Source organism: Pogona vitticeps, chromosome 2 (genome assembly GCF_051106095.1).
Source record: "Pogona vitticeps strain Pit_001003342236 chromosome 2, PviZW2.1, whole genome shotgun sequence".
Taxonomy (NCBI): Eukaryota; Metazoa; Chordata; class Lepidosauria; order Squamata; family Agamidae; genus Pogona; species Pogona vitticeps.
The window spans coordinates 137,998,747-138,018,862 of NC_135784.1; the positions used below are offsets into that span (position 1 = coordinate 137,998,747).

The 20,116-nt window shown below is 42.8% G+C and overlaps 1 protein-coding gene across 13 annotated transcripts in view; it reads left to right on the top strand.

Annotated features, from left to right (window-relative positions):
- Positions 1-20,116, top strand: part of CACNA1G (calcium voltage-gated channel subunit alpha1 G) — a 208,665-nt gene that overhangs the window by 36,817 nt on the left and 151,732 nt on the right. For all 13 annotated transcript variants that reach the window (XM_078384211.1, XM_078384216.1, XM_078384217.1 and 10 more), the window contains exons 7-8: positions 4,354-5,149; positions 7,500-7,861. In XM_078384211.1, coding sequence (XP_078240337.1) covers positions 4,354-5,149; positions 7,500-7,861 — 1,158 coding nt within the window. The remainder of the gene's footprint in view (positions 1-4,353; positions 5,150-7,499; positions 7,862-20,116) is intronic.

The following is a 20,116-nucleotide window of genomic DNA, read 5'->3' on the forward strand; positions in this document are numbered from 1 at the left end:
AGAAAGGGTGTACAGCATGGCAGGTAACATTCAAGGAGGCTAGATGAAAGAATAATTTGTTTATTTGAAACGTGGGAGAAGCTCCCCCACCCCAGAAGGCATGCATATATACAGTCACTTCCCTGAAAAATGCACATGCACTCCACCCTTAACCCCCAAAAGGAAGTTCTTCCCGAACCACACACACATCCCAAAACATACACAGAGAAGACATGCCCAGTACCCAGAAAATTCACAAACTGTCCCCAATCCCACATGTAGAAAGCATGGTTCCCTTGGTTCCCTCCCCATTCTATATTTCTTTCACCGTCACCCCTCCCTCCTCAGCATGCTGTCTCCTGTACAAGGCAGACACTGGAGCAATTTATGTTCTTTATTTGTTAAAGCTAATCAAGACTGGCTGTGGGCATCCTGAGGCTCATCCCCTTTACGCTTCCTGAAATAAAACTCCTAAAAGTTCTGGGTTCTGCTCTGGCAAAGGACACCTGAGTAGGTCCGCCTGGGAGGAGCATGGAGGTTGTTTCTTCCCATCCTCTTGCTTTCTCTGGCCACCTCTCCTGCCTTCTGAGTGTCTCCCAAGTTCGGAAGATGCAGAGCCATCACACATGCTCTGTAGCTCCCACTTAGTCCCTAACAGAGGACTCTGGAGACTTAGGAAGCAGAGCCATGGAGGAGGAGGGAGAAAGGGAACAAGCCACACATTTTGTTTAATGTCTGGGGACTGGCCAGAGCAGGCGAGGTGCCAGAGACATGGGGGCAATCGCTATCCACCCCTCCCATCTAGATAGGGTTGGGCTGACTTGGGTCTTAACAGTAGGTTATCTGGACATGTATTTATTAAAATTAATACAGCATTATTATCTTGATCACTCTTACGACTATCATCATCATCATCATTACCACCACTATCATCACCATCATCAATGAAACACCTACCACATATAAAATGTTTCCTGAAGCATGGGTGACATGAAACTCTGCCTTACAGTAGTCTGTCAAGCATACTGGCTTTGGGGTCAGAGCCCAAAGATATGGTCTTAAGTTAGATGACCTGCATTGCATGGGCCACTCCCTGCTATCCTCATACTTAAGCTAGATTTACATATATTCCCCCCACCCACCTCCCACAGCTGGACAGAGTTCAGCTGTGCAGCCTCAGGGCATCCACAAAGACAGCAACACCAAGCAAGGTGAATCAGCGTCTTTCTGCTGCTGAGATGGCATGAATGCAGAGTGCATCCTGTCGGTTTAAAGTAGCCAGGAGAGAAGGACTGCTTATTGGCTGTTTTTCAAAACATTCAGACTGAATAATGATCATAATCTACTAAAAATGCAGCCTAATGAAAAGCCTGTTCCAGAGTAAATTATCAAATCTTTGGCTGCAGACAGCTGCTGTTGTTGGGTAGGAACATCCCTGCAATTCCAGCTAACAAAGAAGATCTGTTCACAAAAGCTGCCAGCTCCTCTGTAAGAATCTGCCATGAAAAGGTTTCCAGTGAATACATGCACACACATACCCAGAAAAGGGGAGGAAGGCTGCTTAATTGTGATAATTATAAGCACAGACTACCAAGAAGCAAAAAATCAAAGAAACCCTTTTAAATGAGAATAAATCCCTATTCTACTTGGAGCTGTGATACCATCCTGCCATCCATGGAGCTGAAGAGTAGGAGTCCCTGAGGTGGGGAAGCTTGAGAGGTTTTGGTGTGGAAGAAAGGGAGGCAGGACGGGGTGAGTCACGGCAGGCAGCGGTGGCAGCAGTGCTTGACCAGGAATGCGTTTGACACTATTGCCAGAATCCCGAATGGGGAGAGTTACTGTTTGGGGCTACAGCTCGTGGGTTTTCCGAGGTGATGTAGCCAGGGGCCAAAAAAATGGAGAATTTTTTCAATCCCAAATAATTTTTTCAATCCAAAAAAAGGTACCGTATTTTTTGCACCATAAGACGCACTTTCCCCCCTCCAAAATGTGGGTGGGGAAGTCAGTGCGTCTAATGGTGTGAATGCAGCAATTTCGTCGCTGCTGGCCCCGTGGGGGGGAGCGTCGCAAGGGTCCGGGTGAGCCTTCCAGGACCCTTGCGAGGCTCCCCCACCCCCCCACGGGGCCAGCACCGGCGAAATCGCCAGCTTCCAGGTGGGGGGAACGTCGCAAGGGTCCTGGAAGCTCACTCAGATCCTTGCGACGCTCCTCCCACCCACGCACGGGCCAGCACTGGCAAAATCGCCAGGTTCTGGGGGTGTTTGGAGGCTTCCCAAGCCTCAAAACACTCCCAGAAGCTGGCGATTTTACCCCCCCCCGGTCCCATGGGGGGGTGGGTGGAGGGTGGCAAGGGTCCAAGGGAGCCTTCCAGGACCCTTGCCACCCTCCCCCCACCCCCCCGCGGGGCCAGCCCTGGCGAAATCGCCAGGTTCTGGGGGTGTTTGGAAGCTTGATAAGCCTCCAAGCACTCTCAGAAGCTGGCGATTTTAAACCCCCCCCCGCTCTGTGGGGGGTGGGGGGGAGGGTGGCAAGGGTCCAAGGGAGCCTCAATTGGACCCTTGCCACCCTCCCCCCACCCCCCCACGGGGCGGGGGGGGGTAAAATCGCCAGCTTCTGGGAGTGTTTGGAGGCTTGGGGAGCCTCCAAACACTCCCAGAAGCTGGCGAATTCACCCCCCCTGGCCCCATGGGGGGGTGGGGGAATGTGGCAAGGGTCCAAGGGAGCCTCCCAGGACCCTTGCCAGGCTCCCCCCCACCCCACCCCCACGAGGACAGCGGGGGCAAAATCGGGAGCTTCCAGGACCTTTTCTGAGCCTGGAAAGGCTCAGAAAAGGTCCTGGAAGCTGCCTATTTTGCCCCCTCTGTCGCCCGGGGGAGGCAGGGTGAGTCTCCAAAGGGTCCTAGGGTGTGTTCTAGGACCCTTTGGAGACTCACCCTGCCTCCCCCGGGGGCCAGAAGGGGCAAAATCGCCACCTTCTGGGGCTCTTTTGAGGCTTGGGAAGCCTCAGAAGAGCCCCAGAAGGTGGCGATTTTGCCCCCTCTGGCCCCTGAGGGAGGCAGGGTGAGTCTCCAAAGGGTCCTAGAACACACCCTAGGACTCTTTGGAGACTGACCCTGCCTCCCCTGGGGGCCAGAGGGGATGAAACCGCCACCTTTGGGGGCTCTTCTGAGGCTTGGGAAACTTCAGAAGAGCCCCAGAAGCTGGCGATTTCACCCCCTCTGGCCCCCGAGGGAGGCAGGGGGAGGCTCCAAAGGGTCCTGGAACACACCCTAGGACCCTAGGGTGTGTTCCATAAGATGGACCTCTCCATAAGGCTCACCAAGTTTTAGGAGAAGAAAGCAGATAATTTTTTTCCTGTTTTCTTCTCCTAAAAATTTGGTGCGTCTTATGGAAAGGTGCGTCTTATGGAGCGAAAAATAGTAACTTTCCCAGTCTCAGCACAAAACCAGTATTTGTTGTGAGCTGTTTCCCATGCTGATTTTTTTTTTTTTAAGTGCAGGCTCCTTGAGTGACTTTCAGACCTGTGGTTTACCTACCTCTTCGTATAATATGGGAGAGGGGTTTGCCTTGATGGAGGGCTAGCCACACAGTAGCTCCCCACCCCACCCTGCTGCTGGATCCTATGTATCCTGACCATGCTGCTTCTGCTTGACATCACGGTTTGTTCACCTGGGTGTCCTGGGTGTGTTTGAAGAGTGAGCAGTGCAGGCTGGCTTCAGAAGGCGAGGGCAAGTGAAAGGGCAGTGGCAGTGGTAGTGATGGCAAGGAGATTGTGGCCCACTCACACACCCAATATAGAACCAAGGTTGTCTTGTTGGTCTGCAGTGTGTTTTTCAGAGGTATTTATAGGGGCTAGTTTTCTTTCTTTGAAGGAGAACAATCATGATCTGCTATCTACACTTACTAGAGACAGTGGGAAGCTTTTTTACAAACCTGCATGCAGCATGATGGGGAGGGAATACAGGCTGAGAGTGAAGACAGAGATTAACTTGTGTCCCATTGAAGTTACTGAGACAAGCAAGCTTTGACATCATTCCTATTGTTTTCAGAAGAAACTAAGGAATTGCAATCTCATTTGAAAGAAAGATCTATTGAACTGAGTGATGCCTACTTCTGTGTAGAAATGTAAAATATGGAACTGACATTCTGGATCCAGTCTGGATCACCTAAGATTAAAAGTTCAGGAGTTTCATGTAGGGTTCCTGACACACACACACACACACACACACACACAGTTGTTTAGAGTTCTGGCATTTGTTTCAGAAAGACATTGTCAAAACCCTGTACTGTACTTTCTCGGACACATGTGTTCCTGGTCACCTCCTTGTGGTTTGTAGTTTTGGGGCTGATCATATACCCTTCTTTCCTTTTTAGGTGGGCTCTTTCTTCATGATAAACCTCTGCTTAGTGGTCATTGCAACTCAGTTCTCAGAGACCAAGCAGCGGGAAAGTCAACTGATGAAGGAGCAGAGGATCCGCTACCTCTCCAATGCAAGCACGCTGGCTAGCTTTTCGGAACCTGGAAGCTGCTATGATGAGCTCCTCAAGTATCTTGTGCACGTCCTTCGTAAGGCCACCAAACAACTAGTGGAAGTCTATCAGATGGCAGGGGTGAAAATGGGACTTCTCTCCAGCCCTGGAAGCAAGAGCAGTGTTGAGAGACAGTCGTGCAAGCATCTGCCACGGAAAAGGTCATCCGTGCATCACCTCATTCACCATCATCATCACCATCACCACCACTATCATCTGGGGAATGGTAGCCTACAGGCACCTCGTGCCAGTCCTGAAATTAGTGATGTTGACACCAGCTCACTTCATAATGGTGCCAATCGGCTGATGCTCCCGCCAACAGCCAATCCTCATGCGGCTTCCAGCAACACTGAATCGGTTCACAGCATCTACCATGCGGACTGTCATTTTGAGCCCATTCACTGCAGATCATCTCTCTCTCAGCCTGGTCTCAGCTTACCTGGACCAGAGGTGCTTCCCAGGACTCTGGTTGGCACCAAGGTGTATCCTACTGTGCGCCCAGGTAGCTCCCATGAGCTACTGAAGGAAAAGGGTTTAGGAGAACTCACTTTGAACCCTGGGACTAGCACCCTGATGAACCTGAACATCCCACCAGGACCTTATAGTCCAATGCAAAAAATACTGGAGACACAGAGCACTGGTAAGTTTTAAGGCTGAGAGATTAATCTCCCTCGTCTTGGCTATTCCATCTGGACTGTGATTGAAAAAATACGGGTTGAGGTAAAATGATGATACCTGGACGATTCAGTGAGTTTTTGTTTTAGAGTTCAGAACTATGACATACATTAGCTATTCATCAGTAAAGATCTAGGAGAAAACTGAGACTTAATTTTGGGATGGCTTGGCTTTGTCTGGTTTTATTTTTGCCTTTCAAGTGAAGTCACATTTGAACCATGCATTGTGAGAAAAAGTGCTTCTTTTTATCTGTCCTGAATCATTCAGTGGATGGTTATAGATTCTAGCTATTATGAGAGAAGAAACTCTTCTCTTATCTACTTCCCTTCCCCCACATCCTGCATAATTATATATAGCTGTATCACAATACCTTACTTGCTTTTTTCCTTACCTAGAGGTATGGTAATATTCCCATGTGTTACACATTTCTGTATTTTCTCTATAATGCATGAACAAGATGACCGTAAGTGTACTATAATGTTGTTGTTGTTGTTTAGTTGTTAAGTCATGTCCGACTCTTCGTGACCCCATGGACCAGAGCACACCAGGCCCTCCTGTCTTCCACTGCCTCCTGGACAAATTCATGCTGGTAGCTTCGATGACACTGTCCAACCATCTCATCCTTTGACATCCCCTTCTCCCGTTGCCTTCACACTTTCCCAACATCAGGGTCTTTTCCATGGAGTCTTCTCTGGAGCAGGAACTGGCAAGCCATTCCAGTATCTTTGCCAAGAAAATCATATAAACAGAAACAAAAGGCTAAAAGTGTACTATAATAGTTTTCACTAAACTGATCTATATTATTCCTTTGCAAAGCACTTTTCATAAGATCCAGTTCTGCATATATATTGCAAGTGCTCTAAGCAAGGGAAACTTTCTGGATGAGAGATAGGGCCAGGCAGCCAAAGTCTTAAGGCCCGCTTTATAAAAGAGGACAACCCAAGTAAGCCAAGCTTATCTTGCTAGGTTCAGAATATGATTAACATTGTAGTTGTGTTCAAAGTATCTTCTAGAGACAAACTCTTCATTCTGTTGCAGCCCAGACCAATATGAGACTCTTCTTGCCCTTATTTTCTATTGGGGAGCCTGTGGAAGAGAACCATCTGCCACCTGGATCAGCCACTGAAAACCAAAATGATTTCAGAATTATTTTAAGAAAAACTGTGTTAATGCTGAAGTATCAGCAAACCACAGGAGTCCACAAGTAGTTTGCTGGCTGTGGTGCTGCCCTTTGATTAGTACAGCTCCTCGTATTCCAGATGCCAGAAGCGCTGATTGCTTTCTCTTCTACTTTAATGACCAAATGTTTAATGAAGCGGCTGCAAACTCTTGGCAGTGGACGGCTATCACTTGTGTGTGCGCACACATACACACTTTTTTTTTGGCTCAGCCTCAAAATTATCCAGCAAACCTTCTCAAAAAGGGCATCTTAGTACATTTTGAGGTATATTTGGGCATTGTTACGATTTGGTGAATGGTCAAAAACATAGTTTTCAGAAAAGTAAAAGATATTTTAAAAAAACCCAATTCCAACATTTAAATAAATAAATAAACTCCATGAATTTTCTCAAAATTCCCCAGGCAGAATTTTGGGAGTTCCAGCCCATAGATAGTGATCTACATGTCACTCACCAGGACTGAGGCCTACCCCAGACATTGCTTCCTATGCAAAAAGAAAACCGACTTGGTGATTCCTGGAAGGTCTATGTCTTTGTGGAAGGTGTAATTCTTTGGTAGGTGACTTCTGTAGCGCCTAATGGGCAGTGAGCCTACACTTCCTACAAAGCCCTAGGCTTCCCTGGATTGCACCAGGGCAGTTTCCTTTTCGAATAGGAAGTAAGGCCTGAGGTAGGCCTTGGGCCAGGTGAATGAAATGTAAGTATCTGTCTGTGGGCTGGAATTCCCAAAATTCTTCAGCAATTCCCCAGATAGAATTCTGGGAGCAATAATAATAATAATAATAATAATAATAATAATAATAATAATAATAATAATAATAATAATAATAATAATAATAATAATAATAATAATAATAATAATAATAATAATAATAATAATAATAATAATAATAATAATAATAATAATACACACAACCTCCCAGTGGCCCATCTTCTGATTAGTTTCTAAGTAACACTTTATTAAAAAGGATAGACAGAGACTTTTGATATAGAAATATTGAGGTTGTCCTTGGAAAAAGCTACAAGGGGAAATTGCAATTTTCAGTTGGTTTGGTTGTGCCCCTCAGGGCATTTGGTTGTCTATAAGGAACAACGTGTCTGTGACGCATTAATAGGGATTGTTTGTCTTTCTTTCAGGTCCTTGCCAAAGTTCCTGCAAGATTTCCAGCCAGGGTGGGAAATCTGACAGTCCTTCCAATCCAGATAGCTGCCCCTACTGCATCAAGACCTTGGCTAACAAACCAGAGCAAACAGATAACGAGACAGGAGACTCTGACAGCGATGGAGTGTATGAATTCACCCAGGATGCTCACTATGCTGATCAGAGAGACCCTAAGCGTTGGAAAGCCCAGGGAAGAAAAGCTTTGAAACTTCTAGCCTTCTGGAGAGTGATTTGTGAGACATTCCGGAAGATTGTAGATAGCAAGTATTTTGGCCGTGGGATCATGATTGCTATCCTAATCAATACACTTAGCATGGGGATTGAGTACCATGAACAGGTAAGCAGAACCATGCCTGTACTTCAGTAGCTATAGTTAGATTCTTGCTACAGTGGAAGAGCCCTGGACATTGGCCTCATTAATACCATCTTAGTTGTGCTTCTAAGTCCTTGAGTGGAATTTTGCACCAAATAGCATTGATTAATGTTGACCCTTTAACTTCCTCTCTTACTCTGCTTAGCTGCATTTGTTCTGCCTTTATATTAAGCTACAGGATCCCACAAGAACAATAAAGTAGACGGCTCTTGGGGAAGTGCTTTGTGAGCTGCTTAGCATGGATCTAAATGAGTGAATGAAATTTAGTTACACTTGTTGGCTTAGAGTCGGGAGGCATGTGAGATGGTAAAAGTGTGTTCCACTACCATGATGGGTTGTAGTGTGGAGACTGGAAGGGTAAGGCAGGGGGGAGTAATTTCTTCCAGGGGTGGTGGATGCTGGAAGGCAACAGCTAGCTGGGTCAGTGAGGAAGATACAGACCTGGAAGACGAAATGTGTGGTGTGTGGCTTTCCTAGTGTTCTATCAGCTAGCTCATTGCCCTTGGGTGTAGTAGATGAGACAGCCCCTTTTGCCAGTTTTGTCTGATCGACCTCTGTCTGAAAGAGATGTGTCATGTTGCCCTTTGCTCTGGGACAGTAAAATAATGCAGCCCCTCCTTGATCGGTGGCTGCTCATTGCGGCCCAGTGAGAACTAAGATGGCAGCTGCTGTAGAAGTCTCTCAGTAGGTGAGGCTGACAGAGTTTGTGTTGAGAAGCACTGTTTACAAATTGTTCTTATTTGAATTCTAACAAAAAAATATGGCAACATATTTCCTTCAATCCAACCAATACCTCAAGATTATTCGCTTATGTTAATCCGTTATTTATATTTTATTTTTGTAAGAGCTACTTGGTAAACTGCATGTCATTAAATATGCAAACTAAACCATAAAATAAGTACTGTACAGTAGTTGCCTGTTCTGCTGTTTTAACTACAGCCATTCCCATACAGTCTGGATGGTGGTAGCTGCCTTGGTATACAACCAACTGACTTTGCTCAAGTCAATCATATTTTAGGAGAGATATTTGCTTAGAAGCATAACTGCTATAACAAGCAGTTGATATCACTAAAATAAAAACTGCTGGCACTGATTGCATTCTCTTACTGCCAAATAGCAGATGAGATCTGAAACATATTCTGATATCCACAGGTTTGTGTCAGTGCTGTTCCTAGTCAAAGGATGAATCAGTGCCACTTCCTTCCAGCTCTGTCAAATTTGACTTTTTTTAATGTCGTTTTTTGTTTTGTTCCATCCTTCCTGTTCAGAGTCCTAAATTATCAGTAATTTACATTTAATTTTAGAGGCTACTGCTTTTCTCCTGATTCCTGTTTTTATTTTTCAAAACAGAAAATTAATTAAAACTCTAAAAGTAGTTGTGGATACCATCATTTTGGTGTCATCTTCATTAAAAGAGAGAGGGAGGGAGTGTACATCCAGCTTTTTTAAAACTAACTGATTTGGGGTCACAGATTTTTGCCACTAGAGAAAATAGGAAGAAGCTGTGACTTCTATCTGTGCAGCATTTTCCATGTTATACAGTATGAACTCAAGAGTTACCTGATTTCATCATGAGGATTCTTGTATGACCCATGTGGGTTTTATGAGTACATGTTGCATCTTTTTTTTTTTTTTACCTTTCAAGGATACTTTGAATGTATTTTCTGCAAATAGTTTTAAAAATAGGCATGAGAGCAGCATCTCTGAGCTCAAACTATATCTTAATACACTGTATGTGTAACTTAACCCCAGTATTTGTTACTTTTTAATGAAAAGTAGTCCTGGGCAGCTAGGTATTTATGTAGATTAGACTAATAAGGAGTTAACTCTGTCAGACATTTTCTCCCACACAAACCCATATATTTTCTTCTGAGTAATGGGAAGAAGCAGCTGGAAGAATGAGGGATGAGAATTCCTGTATATACAAAAAAGTTAGTGGGGAAAAGATTAGGGATATGGTTCATAATAAATTAAATCAAATATATGACTGTATTTGTTTGAATTGAATTTTATTATGAACCAGACTGATATGCATTTTCAAAATGTGGCAATACTAACAATTAATCCTTTAGGTTTTGTGTTTTTACAGGTTCTGTAATGGTGTTTTAAGATGAAAATGTGCCCCAGAGAGAACAAAGGTGAACCATATGCAAAAAAAATTTGGGGAATAGCTTGGAAAACCTGTGAACTTTGGCACAGATCTTCCATAAAATGCCCACAAACCAATGTAGAAATGGGTTGAAATGAACTTGTGGGAAGAACCTTGTAGAAGTAAAAAAAGTCAGTTGATTCCCACCTACGCACCTCTTCCCCAGTTCATAGTCAGCATTTTATTTTAATTCAGGTTCTCCTGGTAATCTATCCAAATACTAAAATCAACAAAACTAAATTATAGGCATGCATGTAATATGTAGTTGGGTCTGTACTCATACGCTCCTTCGTATTGTCAGCAATTACCACAGATTATTGAACTTGTCCCCTTCAAAACTCCTCCTTGCCTTGGCATTGTCTGGGAATTCTCCAACTGCAAGCCAATGGACACTTATTTGTGAGCATCTTGGGATTCACTTCTTCTTGAACCATGTAGCAACTTTTTTCAACCTGGTGTCCTCCAAATATGTTGGACCATAATGATTGTGCTAACTGGGAATGATGATTGTTGTAGTCTACCAGAGGGTACCAAGATGAAAAAGGCTGATATGCAAGATCAAGCTGTTCTTCCAATTTTGTTGTTGTTTAGTTGTTAAGTCGTGTCCGACTCTTCGTGACCCCATGGACCAGAGCACACCAGGCCTTTCCTGTCTTCCACTGCCTCCCGGAGTTGGGTCAGATTCATGTTGGTAGCTCCGATGACACTGTTTCTTTTAATTTGCTTTCCAACCTCTTTCCCCCACCTCTTCGTATAGTCAACTTGTTATTGTGTACAGTTGCATTTATTCTAATTTTTGTTGTTAGCTTTCTGTGTCAGAATGGTAGCTGCAAACTAAATTCTGCAGGTGTAATTGCACAGCTTGCTGCCACCCTCATGTATTAATGCAGCAGTAGCTGTATATTATGGGAGCTGAGGCCCATTTTGTGTGCTAAACATGTCCCCTCAAGATAGCATGTTTTCTGAAGGCTTAATGCAATGTGCCTGATTAACCTTTCTTTTTCATTACGTCTTAAAAGGAAGGAATCCTTGGGTCCTACGGGTAGGATCTGTCACATGGGTGTTGACCATCTGCCCCTTGATGGCCTTATTCAAAATACATCTCTATAACTAAAGAATTGAATGCTTGCTTCTGAAATTTATAATTGTTTTCAATAATAACATCAAGCGGATCATTTCTTTGGAGCCTGGGGGAAACTAGAAAACGTGATGCAAAGTTCATGTTTGACATCTTGGACAGTTTAAAACACAAGTAGAAATGGCATTTCTGCATAAGTCAATGGTTGTTCCCTGTGAGGGGGGACAACCTTAAACAACAACTGCCACTGTATTTTCCCCACACGATTCTTCCTTCTCTGCCAAAAACTTACTAAAGCCACGCAAGGGAAAAACCCAAATAATTAGTGCAGTTTTCTCAAGCCGATGGAAAAAATATGTTATCTTTGCCCACACCCACAGGAGGAGACTATAGAGAAATGGAGAGCAGCTACATCAGGGGCTCCCAAACATTTTACCTCCTTTTTGATTTTTTAAAATCCTTCTACTTCCCCAGCACCCCTTTAACATCAAACCCAAGCAAGGGTCACGCTGGTTGGGGAATTCTACGATTTTATAGTGATGCAGAAGTGAAGGAACACAAGCAGTTTAAAGGACTTCCTTTTCCTTTTAACCTTGTCTCGAAGGCAGTTCCTTCCCCCTCGTCACTTGCTCCATTAGAGATGCTGTGTCTTGTTTGAAAAAAGAGGAGTTTGTTCCCCACCCCACCCCAGCACCACAGGAAGAGAGGCTGCGGGCCTCTCATGACATCCAGATGGATAGATCAATGCTTTAATAAGTCCAACCTCTCAGAAGATCAATGCCTTAATAAGTCCAATCTCTCCGTTATGGTTAAGCAATCAGGAGTAAGAAGAGTCCATCCTCTCTCACTTCGGTCACACAAACAACTCTCTCCACCAACTTAGCCTGGCTGTTTCTAAAACCCAAACATTCCAGGAGGTGTAGCCTCAAAAAGTCACCTCTGGTAGTAGGGATGGGCTGCTGATGTGTGTCTATATGTGAACAAGCATCAGGTGGCAAGTGTTCCCACTGCCACTTGCCTTCACCTTTCCTTGCTCTTTTGTCCTGGAGTATTAAGGGCACCTCAGCCTTGCCCTTTCCCCTTCCTCCTTCACTGGAAGCAGACAGCTTCCTTAGCCAGTGTGGTTGCCCCAGGAAATGCCTCCCTTTCAAATGGGGTTGCTAGTTCCATTACCATCGGTGCCACCACTTTCCATCATGGTTGTGTCCTTCCACCGGGCATTTCCTAGCTTTTTCTTTCTCCACCTCTCCCCCTTGAAATTTCTTCCTGTCCTCTATGAACCAGTGTCCTTTATGGTAGAATCTGGTAGCCAGAGATGCAAAATGTTTGTTTTTTTGGACTGCAGCTTCCATGAGCTCTGCTGGCACTGGGATTCTGGGAGTTGTAGTCCAAAAGCAAACATTCTTGCCAATGCCAGAGACCCGGGGAATATGGCAAAAGATGATTAAATGATGGCCCCAGAAAGATGTCACACATGGAAGAATCCGGGACTAAGATAGGAAGGAGGTTGTTAAGTGAGTGCTCTGTGGATTTCAGTGTGCTATCTTGAAAAAATAATAGCATCTATCTGGAGAACGTAACGTCCTATTTCTTTTTCCTCCAGACTCTTGGAGTGAATAGGGAATGTTCAATCCTGTTTTATTAATTCATCTGATTAAAGTGGCAGAAGAGAATAAGGAGATGTTTTTCTGTAAACTCCTGCGGCTTACAGTGTGCAGTTTCATAATCTGACAGTTATGAGATAGGGAATTAGAACGGAGAATTGATGGCTCCAGTCTTTCTGCTGAGATTATAAATGGTGAATGTGACCTTTTTTTCCCAAACCTCAGAGCAAACAAATCAACTTCACTAAATGTATCTTCATTGTTGGATTGTTTAAAAACAAAAAAGAAGGCTCTTAAGGACACTTGACTGTTTTAGTTTTTGCAAATGAACAGGCATTTACATACTCAGTGAACCTTGGCTTTCTTAGTTACTGCAAACTGAAAGGTTCCGCTTTAGAAATGTTGCTGATATGCCATCACCTTTGTGATAGTGAATAAAATAAAGAAGAGAATAGACTCAGTGACAAGCTCACAATGAAATAAATGAAAGATTGATTTTACAGCTGATTTATTACATTTTCCTCTCATTTTTTGTATAGATTTAAAATGGATTGGGAGTGGGTTTTGCATCGCCATATGTAGAATTTCATAGCAACCGTCTGTCATTACGAGCATTGTCAGTTAGACTGGAAGAGATAAGGCTGCTGTGAGGCAATGGGTTTGAGCTATCTCTTGATTATGGAGTCGGGGGAATTCATTCAGTTCATTTTTGTACCGACGTATGTAATGCACATCGTCCAAACCAATAAACGAGATGAAGTAGCCTAGCCTACTGAGATTTGTACTTGCCTATATATTTTTGTGATTGTAGTTCTTCGGTAAAATGACGATGATAGTTTTTGTTGTTGTTGCTATAAACCCTATAATGGTGCAGTGTTTAGGGTGCTGTGCATATGTCTTACTAGAAATTATGTACAAAAGCATGGTATCGTATAAGATAAAATAGCATACCATTGAACAATACATGCATTAATGTGGACATTGGAAAATGTGGACAGAAATTCGTTTGAGTGTTTGTGCATCATTTTAAAAATATGTTTCTGAATCAGGCCAAAATTGGCTTAAGATCAGGAAAAAAAATGAGAAATGGGATATTTCTGAAAGACTTGCACATCTCTAGTTATGACGTGGCCATGATCATGTTCACTCATGGCAATATTCCATCCAGTTTCTGATTTAATCTGAAAAGCATTTGTGTTAATCCTTATAAACATTTGACTTTTAAATACACACTTTGAAATGTATTTTCCATGAAAGAACATGTTTCTAGAAATATTCGTATCAAAATTGTTCTTGTTCTTATGTGCCACCAAGTTGCCTCTGACTTAGGGCGACCCTATGAACGAATGAGCTCCAAAGAGTCTGTCCTCAACTGCTCTGCTCAGTTCTGCTCAGCCCATGTCAAAATACACAGTGTTAAATACATTTTGATGTATCTTTCAAGCTAAGGTTTGCAGCAGAACATTTAGGAACTGGAAAAAAAGAAGTGATTTTCGATCTGCCTGTCAGAGCAGAAGAACATCAGGTCCATTCATACTGGAATTTGCAAAGATCTCCAGGCATCCCTCCTATTTGGGATCTAGTCACTGTTTTTCTCAAATTAATGAACAGCACTGGGAAAAGTGGAGTTTTTGTTATTGGCTGGCATGGGAATAATTCTCTCCAGGTAAAAGATTATCGTTGTACAGCCTACACTAGCTTTGAGAGGGACAGGCGTTGATCATAAGCCGAAAGCCACATTTGCTGCTGCAGTGGTCAATATTCAGTGGGCAACAATTCATGTAGGCCATTGCAAGATATGATGCAGTAAATGGTGCCCATGTATCCCCCCACCAAGCCAAGGGCACATATTAGCCATGCCCAGTCAGGTTTGTTTGGTATCCAAGGCAGAACATTTCATGACCCCTACTGTCTGACAGAACAGTAATACAAGAATAGCAAATAAATAGTTGTTATAAATAAATAAACAAATAAATTTGCCTTCATGAATACATTAAATAGTTGTTTGCTGCTCTTTCATAAATACCCAACATCTGTTGCCTGGAGTAGCCATTTCATTGCCTCAAGATAGGACTAAAATATCAAGCAGTGGTATGGAGTGTGAAGTGCTTTTGATATTAAGCCTGGGGTATATCTGTTCATATATTTTACATAGCAAAAAAAGAGATGGAAACTTTCTCTCAGAATAATAGGGAAAATGATGCAATGATTAAAGCTCTCATTAAATACTTGTGAAAACCAGTCCTTTAGGGGCTTATCTTTAATGGACTTAAGACTTTGGGAAGTGTTGGCCATTATTTCTGAGGATATGCCATATGAGTCATGAACAGACTAAAAAAGAAAAGAAAAAAAATTAAAAAGCAGAAATCTCAGCACATTCATTTTTAGGAGGATCAGCTCTTCCTTTGGAAGGAGGAATTGTCACAATTGCTAAAAGCATCCTATAACCTACCCTTAACTAGGTTTCCATAAAAAGAAGAAATTGGGAGGGATTTTTTTTATTAATAGAAATAAATGACACCTTTCCCCAACGTTTTAGAATCTCTGCCTGCTTTTAAAATGCAGATCTTGATCTACTGAGAAGAATTTCAAGCATTGTGTTAGCAGAGTGAGACATAAATGCACCTAGATGCAGATGCACTGCATTGCGGGGACCAGGCCCACCTAGTGAACAATTAATGTCTCTCTCTCTCTGAACATCACCCAGAAAAGAGAATCGGTTGCACTGGTGTTGCAACACTAGCACATCAGTATGTGCAATATTCAACTGCTTGGCATCCCTCAGAAATAAAAGACCTTGACCTCACCAATTTGTTTGAGCAGATGACCCCATAGCATGCTGAAAATCAGTTGATCGAAAGATAGTTATCCCAGTTGGAACTCAAGTCTCAGTTAGTACCTTAGGGGTTACATGAAACATTATTGGATGTATTGCAGAGATTCCTATTAGGACAAACCACATGCTAATAGGAAGAAACCTTAAAAAGCAGTAAATAAACCAGTCACTTCCAATTTAAGTAACTAAGTAAAAAGATAATCAGGGTTCTGAAGGAATGGCCTGCAGTGGTTGAAGGTGCAGAATGATAAAAGCAATTGTTTCATTGCTGGGAGAAGAAAGGTAGTGGAGAGAATAAGGGAAATTATGAAGTCCCCCCCCATCGCCCTCAGTGAAAAAGCAAATAAATTGGCAGTCTTTAAAAGACTGTCCAACCAAAAGGAGGAAAGCAGTCTGAGAGGCAATGATGTTTTCTGAAGGAGCGTTCCAGGAGACCTCTGAATACATCATCAACTTTCTTCTTGTGAAAGTTAACTGGCTTCTAGACACTGGTTTCCTGAAGTGTTATTTGCTGTCTCATTGAGATCTTCTCTTGACATTCATGTTACTGTAGTTTCCTCTGGTACTGCTGCCTTCTGGTGACTCGTGGTCAGCCAGTATTTAAACCTAACGTATATGCATGCAAACAAAATATATGATGTTGTAGCCCCACATGTAAGAACACTGGAATGTTGCCTGGAGTCTAATTGTTTCTGGTTCAGAACAGGCACGCTTGAAAAGGATAGAGATAAGTAAGAGAGATGAAGTTGGTGAGTTCAGTAGAAGCTGTATGGACTGGACTTTTCTGATGGATCTTTTGGGAGACTGTTGTTTGAAAGCTTGGAAAAGTAAGTAATTCAATACACTTTTTTTTTTTTTACAAACAGAGGGTTTTTTTAAACAAAGGAAGAGCCTCACACGGAACAATAGCTAATGTGCATACTCAGTTTCCAAAATACCAGGGTAACCTTTTCAGGCGCTTTTTAAGCTCATTTAAGAGTTTTAAAGCTTAATCCTTGCTGAATCAATCAGCAGGGGTCTTGAGCAGGTGACTGTACAAATGTTGTAAAGTTGTCACTAAGTAACATTAAAAGCTAGTAACCACTGCGGCATGAAAATATTAGCCATCTGTGCCTCACAGTATAAAGGAAATGTACTTGCAAAATGGATCAGAAACTACTAGGTCAACAGGAGGCTCCAAAAGAAAGTGTTTCTGGTAGAAATGTCAGCAGTTATGTAGACAAGAAATACTGATTATAATGCGAGGGTTTCTGCTTTGCAGTAGACCAGACCTGCGTTAGTTGTGGGCCCATTTGACTGAGTCTGTTTCTCTGAATGGTTTCTTTATCTGCTTCCCTGTCTCCTGTGGTGCTAGTCGCTGGTTCAAAAAGACACAAGACTCTGCCATCTCATAAAATAATTTACAGGGAAAAGACAGAGTAAGCCCATAGCTCACAATAGCTTTGGTCTGTTCACTTATTCATCCTAAACAAGATAATTGAGAGTCTGCCCCAGAAGAGAAGGGCAGTTCCTCTTCAGTAAGTTTCAACTGGATAAAACTTTAAAGCAAATGGAGAGTGTTGCCAGTCTGTCTCAAAGACTCATTGGCTTTTGTAATAACTATACCTATGAGGAGAACTGAGCATAGAAGTCAAACCTTTGATTTGAGTCTGAGGAAGCTTCACAAAAATATTTTCTAGTCCATAATAGGCGTTTATTAATTAATTTGGGTGGTGCTGTTGTCATTCAGGAATAGATCTATCATGAGCATTAGAGCCTGCCTGAGTGGAACACTTTTACTTATGTGTACGTTAAGAATCTTTCCATAGTTGCCATAGTTTGGCAAGTCCTTAACGCAATGGGAGTGCCTGACCACCTTATCTATCTCCTGAGAAACCTACATGTGGGAGAGGAAGCAACAGTTAGAACTGGATACAGAACAACTGATTGGTTCAAAATTGGGAAAGGAGTACGACAAGGCTGTATATTGTCCCCCAGCTTATTTAACTTGTATGCAGAATACATCATGCGGAAGGCTGGACTGGAGGAATCCCGAGCCGGAATTATGATTGCTGGAAGAAATATCAACAACCTCAGATATGCAGATGATACCACTCTGATGGCCGAAAGTCAGGAGGAATTAAAGAACCTTGTAATGAGGGTGAAAGAGGAGAGTGCAAAAATGGCCTGAAACTCAACATAAAAAAAAATAAGATCATGGCCACTGGTCCCATCACCTCCTAGGAAATAGAAGGAGAAGATATGGAGGCAGTGAGAGATTTTACTTTCTTGGGCTCCATGATCACTGCAGATGGAGATAGCAGCCACGAAATTAAAAGACGCCTTTTTCTTGGGAGGAAAGGGATGACAAACCTTAACAGCATCTTAAAAAGCAGAGACACCACCTTGCCAACAAAAGTCCGAATAGTCAAAGCTATGGTTTTTCCTGTCGTGATGTATGGAAGTGAGAGCTGGACCATAAAGAAAGCAGACCACCGAAGAATTGATGCCTTTGAATTGTGGTGCTGGAGGAGGCTCTTGAGAATCCCCTGGACTGCAAGGAGAACAAACCTATCAATTCTAAAGGAAATCAACCCTGAGTGCTCACTGGAAGGACAGATCCTGAAGCTGAGGCTCCAGTACTTTGGCCATCTCATGAGAAGAGAAGACTCCTTGGAAAAGACCTTGATGTTAGGAAAGTGTGACGGCAAGAGGAGAAGGGGACGACAGAGGATGAGATGGCTGGACAGTGTCTGTGAAGCAACCAACATGAATTTGACACAACTCCGGGAGGCAGTGGAAGATAGGAGGGCCTGGCGTGCTCTGGTCCATGGGGTCACGAAGAGTCAGACACAACTAAACGACAACGATACACATTAAGAAACTTTATACTTCACTATTTAGGACCTCCAAAGTGGCTTTTTGTAATGATCATGGAGTATTTATGTTTGAACATATTAGCTCACCTGGTACATATTTCTAAAATTATTCACCCTTAAAGCACACATTTCTGAACATATTGTACCCTAAAATTTGCATGTGACTTTTTCTTAGCTGAGAACCATATTGCAAAATATAGAAGTGCAAATGTATAGATGAGGACATGGCTGTAATTGTGTTCCAATTTACACTTTGCTGTGGTTGATGTGTGTTGGATTGGTTTGCTCTTAAATGCAGGGAAAACAAAATTCTCAAGCATGGGTGTGCTTCTCTACATAAATTAGGCATTTCTGCGTTCTGTCACCTTTTTCAGATGAATGAACTCTAAATAGTGATGTAACAAGTGGGAGAATCAGTGAAATGGCTGCAATGACTGACATGCAGGTAGAACATGGTTCCATTCATCTGTCATAGATGCTGACTTTTCAGAGCAATGTCTGAAAGACAAGCCTATAAATAAATATGAATGGATGAATGTCGGTATATAGTACTGAGGTCAACATAAATGCAACCTAGCTGGAAAGCAAGAGACAGGAAAATAATGGTCAGATAGAATGGCACCTTTCTTTTTCAGAACCTTGAAAATCAAACCTGGGTTATTGTGGTATGTGTGGAATGCACAAATATATATATTCTCTTTTGTGAGATTAATTTCCTTTGTACTATGAATTGTACACTTTCTGTTTTAAAATGCAAAGATCTGCTTTGGCCACACATTGTCTATAATTGATTCTCCTGTCACTTATAATAATAATAGAACGGTAAATTATGTTGGTGGCATTTTTTTCTCTTCTGGTGGAAATTGCATTAAAGTGATGGTGGCCAAATGTGAAACTCTGATGCTTGCTCTCTTTCCTCTTGCGGTATGTATCTATCCATTTAGATTTTATAGGTGTTGTTATGAACGCCTAGTAGCTGAAGTGAGATTATTAATTTTTTTTTTTAATATGTGAAGTAGTTGGAGTAAACAGGATCTTCACCACCACCCTGGAACTGCGTTTTAGAATATATTTCCATCCCTGTTTTTGTATCCAATGTAGACCTTGGAGTCAAGGGTTGTTATTAGTTTGATCACACAATATCGCCATCAAGTTGAATATGTCTCATTGCTTGCTTGTGAAAAATGGGTGTAAAATGAGCAGATGATACCTTGAACTATGTTAGCAGAAGCACAGTATTTTTTTAGGTGTACACAGGTAAGAGGAGCACTTTCTCCCCAACTCGGTTTACATTCCAAATAGAGCACTGCATCTCATTGGTTCATCACACCCTATTACGATGGGTATGGACTAGTGCAAAAGAGGTCAGTAGGATCATGACTACACATACTAGACAATGTGAAGTGAATTCGCAGCAGCTTTGGTCACTGCACACAATGGAAGCCGTAGTGTGGATTAAAGATGGTGCCAGTGCACACTTTTAAAAACCCCAACAGGGCTTCCATTGCTAGCTGGCCTGTGCTGGAAAACATCCCAGCTACAGACAGCACTGGGGTTGGAGCGTGGCATGCAGGAAAAAACGGAGCTGCTGGAGCTGCCTCCCACCCCCCACCCCCGGAAGAACAGCATCATTGTCCAGCCACTGTTAAGAGGCTTCCCAGTTACCTCAGCACTGGCTGGCCAGCTGCCAACTT